Below are 7633 nucleotides of genomic sequence, written 5' to 3'. Positions count from 1 at the left end.
CCCCCCCCCCCCCCCCCCCCCCCTTCCAAAAATTCATGTTAGCAATAGGCTGCTGCATGTTCGTAAGGATCCGCGGATATGTAAACAATCCGAATATGTCTAGACTCCGACGTCCTCCTGCATGCATAATTTGAGCAATTTTGCTATTACTCTTAGCGTATTCCGTATGTATGTCGGAATTTGAAACCATTCCCGGCTTAAAATATAGTACCCAGAGCGTTCTTCTGATTCTTTTCGGCTGTCTTTATAATTCTAGGCCTTCAATCCAATATCTTCTACATACAGTAGCTACAATATATCAATCTCAAATCCATCTCCCAGTCTTGGTGGCCTCCGTTTCCGTTCAGCGCGTCTCTATGTCTCCTTTCCTTCAATTACCATTACTAGGAGTTCACATAAATGTAGAGACTCAGATGTACTATTTCTAGGCCGGTTTTGCCTTGCTGGTGCTGCTTGGATCTCGACCTGTGTAGCAGGTAGCTGGTCATCCTCCTCCTCCTCCTCTTTAGCCTCTTCTTCTTTCTCTTCTTCTTCTTGGTCACTAACTGCATTATACTGATCGAGATCCATGAGTGGTTGAACAGAAGTTATTTCTTGATCAAGTGCAGCAGCCCCTCTCCTACAGATATACTCCTTCGCCAAATTAACCTCTTCCCGTTCAAGTTCGAATTCTGATGCAAGTCGATGTAGCACCAATTCCCTAATTGTCCCTGGCTTTAGCCATGATCTGTAATAGAAACAGATATTGTGGGCGCAATTGCAAAGATGATGAGCACCAGTCCCACTTGTATGAGTAGACAAGATGCGGCGGGCGACGCTGGTAAGTACCGGGAACTCATCTTCATACTCCGTCCAAGAGGCTCTAGGCTAGGATACAACCCTAAGGTCTGCATTGATCTCCAGGAAAGGTCATTCAAGGGTATAGATGGATAGAAAATGACAAATCTCTAAATACATGTATGTGTATAAGTTCTTGTTATCTAGCCCTTCGTACTCCCTAATGTCTCCCTAGGGTATATCTTGGAGTCCCCGTTTCCTTCTGGGTATACTCATTGGAGTCACGGCAGGGGTACATCTTTAGCATTAGCCACATGTGGGTTTACCGTCACCAAGTATTAGAAAGTAGTCCACTCTCACCTGTGAAATCCACTTGTTTATTCTTTAGTATAAATACGTAGTATACATACAAATGAATTATCACCCACGATTGACGGCAAACGTTGCGAATGTCACAGCGGGAACCCATGAGCCAGATGGTTCTTCAAAAAGCCCTCTGGGTCATAATTGGCCTGAATCTCTCGCATGCGTCTCAGGCTCTTACCACCGCCATACGCAGGGAAGGGATCTTGGCCCTTGCCTGCATCGTTGAGAAAAACGAAAGGATGGTATAGCCCCAACGGTTCGGTTTGGCGACGGATTGATTTGGCCGCATTGCGAGAGAACTGATACATTGTGTCATCGTCTTCTGCGTTGCTCCAGGTAGAGGAAATCAAGCCCGCTAGAGTCCGTATCGTCAGTCAAGTGGACATGCACCCTGTGAAAGAGGGAGAGGAAGCTAGAATATACCAATAAAAGGCCCATCCTCAGGATCTAAACCAATTGCATCCCCACCCAAAGCCTTGGACGCTTGAAGCCAAGCCTTGGAAATGGGCTGGTAGCTGAAGGAAATGGTACAGCCGGTGACATTTTTCAAGTCCACCATCGCCTGGTCGAACACCGTGTGATTAGCAATGCTGATCGCACGGGGATCAGGTCGGAAGCTGACAGCCCAGAAGAGTTGTCTAAAATTGTTTCTCAGCATTTGTGCACGGCTTGCAAAACGTAATGGCAAGACTTTAAAGAAGTTGTCAAGGAAACCTACCTGTGATCTTTGGCTGCGTAGGCGGGGGTATCCAGAGCTGTGGCGAGGAACATCCAGGATCCAACATTAGTCTCGTGGAGCCGCGTTGGGCCCTCAATTGCAGTAAAATTCTCAAACGCCTTGGGAGATGCAACTGGCTCGGAGTAAAATTCTAGACTGATCACCTCATAGGTGCCGTCCTCCGGGGTGAGCGCGACAATGGGCATAATGGCAGCGTTGACGTCTTCCACGCCACCTCCTGGCGCCATATACGCGTTCAGAGCCTCAAACCACTGCGTAGTAGAAGCCGACGTCCAGATAATGCCACTGGCAAAGGCATCCCCCACCTCCATCGTGACCATGTCGTAGCGAGTCACGATGCCGAAATTGTTCGATCCGCCCTTGAGGGCCCAGAAGAGGTCCGGATGCGAGGTGCGGTCGACAAGAACAATTGACCCATTCGCCAGCACAACCTCATACTGCACGACCGAGTCGGCACCCCACCCCATTTTGCTGCTGAAGTACCCAATTCCGCCCCCGAGGAGCAGACCACCCACGCCCACTTGCCCGTATCGGCCGCCGTTCACAGCCCGACCAGACTGCGCGAGCCACTGGTAGACTTGTAGCCACTTGTTGCCAGGCCCAATTTGAGCAATAGTCTTATTTGATCCTTTGGCGTACTCCAGTTGTGACAATTGATTTAAGGAAATCAGAACACCCTCCGAGGTGGATGCCCCCGGAACAGGCATGTGGCCCACGCTGATCACTGCAAATGGGGATCGTGCTCTCTTAATAAGAGGCAACGCACCTGCAACGTCGGCAGCCTTATGAGGGAGGAAGACGCAACTTGGTGAGAGAAGGCATGTCTCGGACCACGGCAAGGCGCTCTGATTGGCATAGGTGGACGTATTGGAGCCGAAGACCAAAGAGGGAAACTTGGCGGCCAATTCGTGGCAGGCTACGACGCCTTGGCTATGGTCATGGGTAGGTTGACCAGGAGTTGCCTGGGCTAGAGAGGTTGTCACCAACGGGCTAGCTGCCAGCCACGTTAGCAATAACCGGGATGCAAGCTCCACAAACATTGCGACGGATGAGTTGTTGATTGAATAATTGGTTACTAGATACAATGGACTTTGAAGCTGCAGGACGCATCAAATGCGCTTTGTAGTCATGTATCCCCATCCGAAAAGGGCATGATTGCCATACCACGTGGTTTGTTCCCTCTATGCAGGTACAGAGACATGACGGACATCCTAAGGGTATCATCTCCGAGAGAAACCCGGAGAACAACTTATTACGGAAGGGATCCGAGTGATCTCAGAACGCAGTAAGACGGTAAGTTATCGCTTCTGGACAGTTACTTTGGGCTCTAGAGCGGGAGGCAGTTCGTGAGTTCAGCAGTCAGCACTAGTACTTCTACACTCGAAAACCGGCGCTAAAAGCGCCATAACTTTTCGAGTAGCTCCTGGCTCCTGAGACTCTTGGCAAGTTCCAAGGTTGGTATTCTATACCTTTAGCACCGGGACTACTTGAAATTATACCAACTTTATGTATTTTACACTTTCCTTCCACTTCATAAAACCTACACTACCTAGTCTTTGATAAGGCTTGTGGAACTATACTATACTATAATACCTATACACACCGTATAATACTAGGTAACCACGCGTGAACTTAATTAATTATGTATCGTCCTAGGTGGAAGCCTAATAAACAACGGGGTTCAAGCTAAAACTGGGATAATGTAATCTAGGCTCTTAAGTACCTGTGGACGGAGTAGTCTTGAACTACATTCCCACACGGCAGCCAGCTCACATGTATGTCTAAGGAAGAGGCGGAAATGGAAAAAAAAGTGACCAATGCTAATTTTCACTAATACTAAGTACGCTCTCTAAAAACCACATGAATCGGCGCTTTCCACCACATAATGTGACAGTGGGATTCACCCTCCCAATCCAACTCCTTGTTCACCAGCTCCATCTCATATTTGTAGATCACCTTGGCCAATATGGATGACATTTCCGTATAGGCAAAACTATTTGATCAGTAATTGTTTTTGAAATGAAGTTTTAGATTGCCTTACTTGCGACCGATGCACGCTCTAAGTCCAAGCGAAAATGGCTGACTAGCCTCCTTTCGGTCCGTACACATGGGGTCTGTCCAACGCTCTGGCACGAAGGAGTCTGGATTTTGGAAATACTGGGGGTCATGTGTCACTGTCCATGCGCTGGTATAGACTTCGGTCTGGTAAAAGCTTAGTACTTCGTGGATCTAGAGGACGATATCGAGAAGCACTTACTCCCTTGGGGACGTAATATCCGTCAATGTCAATCCCTGGAGACACCCGTGGGAAGCCCTGCGAGCCGGGCGGGTGAATACGAAGTGATTCATTGATGACGGCTTGCAAATATGTTAGCTGGAGAGCTGAAGCAGCATTGATATCCTCGTAGCTTTGATAGCGGCCACGAATCTCCGCTTTGAGCTGTTCGTATGTATGCGGAGTCTTTAGAAGGTAATATGTTGCTGCGGCAAGACAAGTGGCCACCGTCTCTCCTCCGGCGATTCTGGGATTATGTTAATAAAATAGTTATTCAGTCAGGATTAGGTGGTGATATACATTAGAGTTGAAGCGTGTGCCGTCATTTCCTCCTTGTCGATCTCGCCACTTTTCACCTTTCCTGCAATATTTGTGAAGAAGTCCTGTCGAGCGGATGTACGACTCAGACGCCTGGCATCGATACTTAGCATCGTCGTGTTCTTGTTCCAAGGAATGTCAGATAGGACGTCATACTCTTCAACCTTCGCCCGACTGTACCCGGAATGACGATTGCGCACTTGAATGGTCAAACGGGGTAAAAGTAGTTTACCCAATGCCGCCAGAATTCCAAAACGCCGCAGATTGTCAACCACCGTGATCTCGAGAAGGTGGTCGAGGATAAGTTTGATCCAGAAATGATGTTCCTCTGAGGCAAGGCATAGGGTCAGCAGTCATGGTCCAGCCAGCCAATCTTTCTCCCAACTTACCACGTTCAACACAGCCAAAACCCTCTCCAAACGCCATCTCTCCTAGAATGTCAAAGGCAAGCATCTCATACCACTCGACGACGTCTAACCCAGTCGGACCACCGAGAGTGCTGATCTTGTCTACAAAATCATCAATGCATCGCTGAACAATCCCATCCTGGCCTTGTAAGGCTTTTGTGGAAAAGGCCGGGGCGAGGTTCTTCTTCTTTTGGGCATGAATCCTGGGATCCCGTTCACTGCCAATACAGCCGGTCTTGAACCCTGCCCCATAGATATCATAAAACTCGCCTTTGATCAAGTGCGAGCGTTGACCAGCGGGAGCTCCGTATATATATTTCCAGGAGTCGACGGAAGCAAAAGAGAGTTCGTTAGGAGAGACTCGGAAGACGGGGCCTATCTATGTAAGCCTAGGTCTTTTTGAGTCCCCCGAAAGCACACAGGTGGACTCCTTCATACCGTAGTGCTGGTGCATCTCTTGAATCGCACGATGGCTACGACCCCGCATAGTGTGCCAAAACCGCCATACCAACGACGATCTCGCCAGAGCGGGCCCGGGAAACGCGGCGAGCGGATGGAAGTAAAGATTATAAAATGCATACCCCGCGATATAAGAGACCGCCTAGTTGTTGGAGATTGAATAATAAGACGGATTCGAGAAAAGTCGCCCGAAGAGAAACTTACAAGTACTGCGGCTGCTTGCCACCATACCCACAGCTTGATTGCGGCTAGCTGATGAGCTATTCGTTGAAGTGTATCACTGTCCATGATGATGTGATCACTGCGTTGCCAGATTTAACAGAGTAATTTTTGAACCTGGCCTTATGAGACTATATCCCTAATCAACGAATTTGCTCTCAGTCATCTGCAGAACCAAGCGATGCCCAAACAGGATTTTGGCCGAAAATTCGGCAATTTCCCCATTTTGAGGATTCCCACGCTCCCGGTCTAATAGGCATGTATGTTCTGCATTGGCACACCCACTTTCAGAAACATTTCCCAAATATTGAGATTCACAGTTGTCACATTCCACAACTCATGTCGCCCAACATGCTGACGGATCCACAATATATTTATCTGAGTCCTATGGACAATGTCATGCCACGGTTTTATGCTCGACTCATCTTCGCCTTTCGATGCTCGCCAAACCAGGACCATCAAAAAGTCCGAGGTCTGCTAGAACAAGGACTTCGACGCACCAGTGCAGACATTCCGAGTATTGCTGGCAAAGTGTTCACTAGGCCGGCCACTCCAGACCGCGTGGGACATTTGGAAATCCGGGTTCACCCCAGCTATTGCCCCACAGTCTACGTCCGGGATTTCTCTGAACTGGACTATGATGAGCTTCTGGAAGAAGGCCTCCCGCAGGACATGTTGGATCCCAACATTTTGTTTCCTGTGATTGACCCCCCGGATTCAGAGCAGGGGGCCCCGATATTTCTAGCTCAGGCCAACTTCGTGACGGGGGGCTTGTTGCTTGCAGTCGGCATGTATCATTCCGTGATTGATGGCACAAGCGGGGGCTGGTTAGCAAAGAAATGGGCTGAGCATACCCGCCATTTGCAAGGCACCACAGAAGACAGAGCCTCGCTAAATATCATGCCCCGGAGTACGGACCCGGGGGTATTGGAAGACCTTTGGCTCGCTCAGGGATACAGCCCACTTACGGTAGAGGAGCTAAAGACTGGGTCCAAGGATTCCAATGATCCAACGCTCTGGCGACTTCTGGGACTTGATCCGTTGAATACCCCGCCCTCCCCACAACTCATGGCGGAGCCAGAAGGGCGGGAAGACTGGCCTATGCAGTCAACCATCTTCTATCTCTCGCCGCAAGCCTTGGAAGATTTGAAAAAGGCCTCCACAGAGGAGCCATTTGGAAGGGTGAGCACCAATGATGCCCTGATGGCTCTACTGTGGAGGTCCATCACCCGTGCGAGGTTACCAAATGATACGTCATCATCAATGGATACGAATGAGGCTATTCTCGATAGCACCTATGATGGAAGAGCGGGATTTTCTCCAGACCTTCCTTTCACCTACATGGGGAGTCTGATCTTCATCAGTACTGCTCGGATGCAACGATCCCAGCTGGTATCCCCTACAACGTCATTAGCCTCCATAGCGCATGAAATTCGCCAGGCGGCCAAGAGTATCGATTCCTCCCGTATGCATGCAGCGTTTGGCTTGGCAGCATCGATACCTGATTATACCAAGCTGACCTTCCCGTTTGCCACATTCGCCGGGGCTGAAGTCTGCATTACCTCCTGGATTGCCTGGAGCCTGTTTGATCTCGACTTTGGACCTATATTTGCAAATGGGGGGCGGCCAGAGTTTGTGCGCCCACCTAGGCGAGAGTTTGATGCCGTGTGCCGTCGATGCGTTGTTTTGCCATTGCAGAGTCATGGAGGTTGTGAGGTTCTTATCTCCTTGGTTGCAGATGAAATGCAGCGATTGGAGCGAGACCCGGAGCTTGCGCGCTTTGCTTGTGTTGCGTGCCATTAAGTTTATTGGAAATAGATTACCGTAACGCTAATCTAAGTAAGACCGCTCATTGCTATATCTGTTATTAGCTCAAGATGCAGATTCTTTATCCAAAATGGTGGCTTTATGCGGCATCCCAAATAGGAAAGCCCCGGGTCTGTTTCCATTGTGGAAAGATAAATAGCCTCCGATCTTTCTTAGTCTTTGTTTCTCTCGTGCTTGTACTACTACAGGAACAATCAAAGAAAAATGACCATCACAGTTTTAATGCTTATTTCTTCAGCCTTGAAT

General features: G+C 49.0%; 3 protein-coding genes across 3 annotated transcripts; 1 reads left to right on the top strand and 2 right to left on the bottom strand.

Annotated features, from left to right (window-relative positions):
• Nucleotides 1–1229: 1229 nt before the first annotated feature.
• PEX2_081830 (FAD linked oxidase, N-terminal) lies at nucleotides 1230–2922 on the bottom strand (the record flags this gene model as incomplete). The annotated part of the gene is made up of 3 exons (XM_016745453.1): nucleotides 1230–1498; nucleotides 1567–1781; nucleotides 1862–2922. The coding sequence occupies 3 exons, from the start codon at nucleotides 2920–2922 to the stop codon at nucleotides 1230–1232; spliced, it is 1545 nt and encodes a 514-aa protein (XP_016602201.1).
• Nucleotides 2923–3718: 796 nt separating this feature from the next.
• On the bottom strand, nucleotides 3719–5336 carry PEX2_081820 (cytochrome P450; the record flags this gene model as incomplete). Its single annotated transcript, XM_016745452.1, has 6 exons — nucleotides 3719–3875; nucleotides 3924–4084; nucleotides 4140–4404; nucleotides 4458–4803; nucleotides 4865–5257; nucleotides 5321–5336. The coding sequence occupies 6 exons, from the start codon at nucleotides 5334–5336 to the stop codon at nucleotides 3719–3721; spliced, it is 1338 nt and encodes a 445-aa protein (XP_016602200.1).
• A 563-nt stretch (nucleotides 5337–5899) lies between these two features.
• On the top strand, nucleotides 5900–7363 carry PEX2_081810 (Transferase; the record flags this gene model as incomplete). The annotated part of the gene is made up of 1 exon (XM_016745451.1): nucleotides 5900–7363. The coding sequence occupies one exon, from the start codon at nucleotides 5900–5902 to the stop codon at nucleotides 7361–7363; it is 1464 nt and encodes a 487-aa protein (XP_016602199.1).
• Between the last annotated feature and the right edge of the window lie 270 nt (nucleotides 7364–7633).

The sequence above is a fragment of the Penicillium expansum genome (assembly GCF_000769745.1).
Source record: "Penicillium expansum strain MD-8 chromosome Unknown contig273, whole genome shotgun sequence".
NCBI lineage: Eukaryota > Fungi > Ascomycota > Eurotiomycetes > Eurotiales > Aspergillaceae > Penicillium > Penicillium expansum.
Note: the sequence above shows the minus strand (reverse complement) of the source record. Positions and strands in the feature narration are given on the sequence as shown.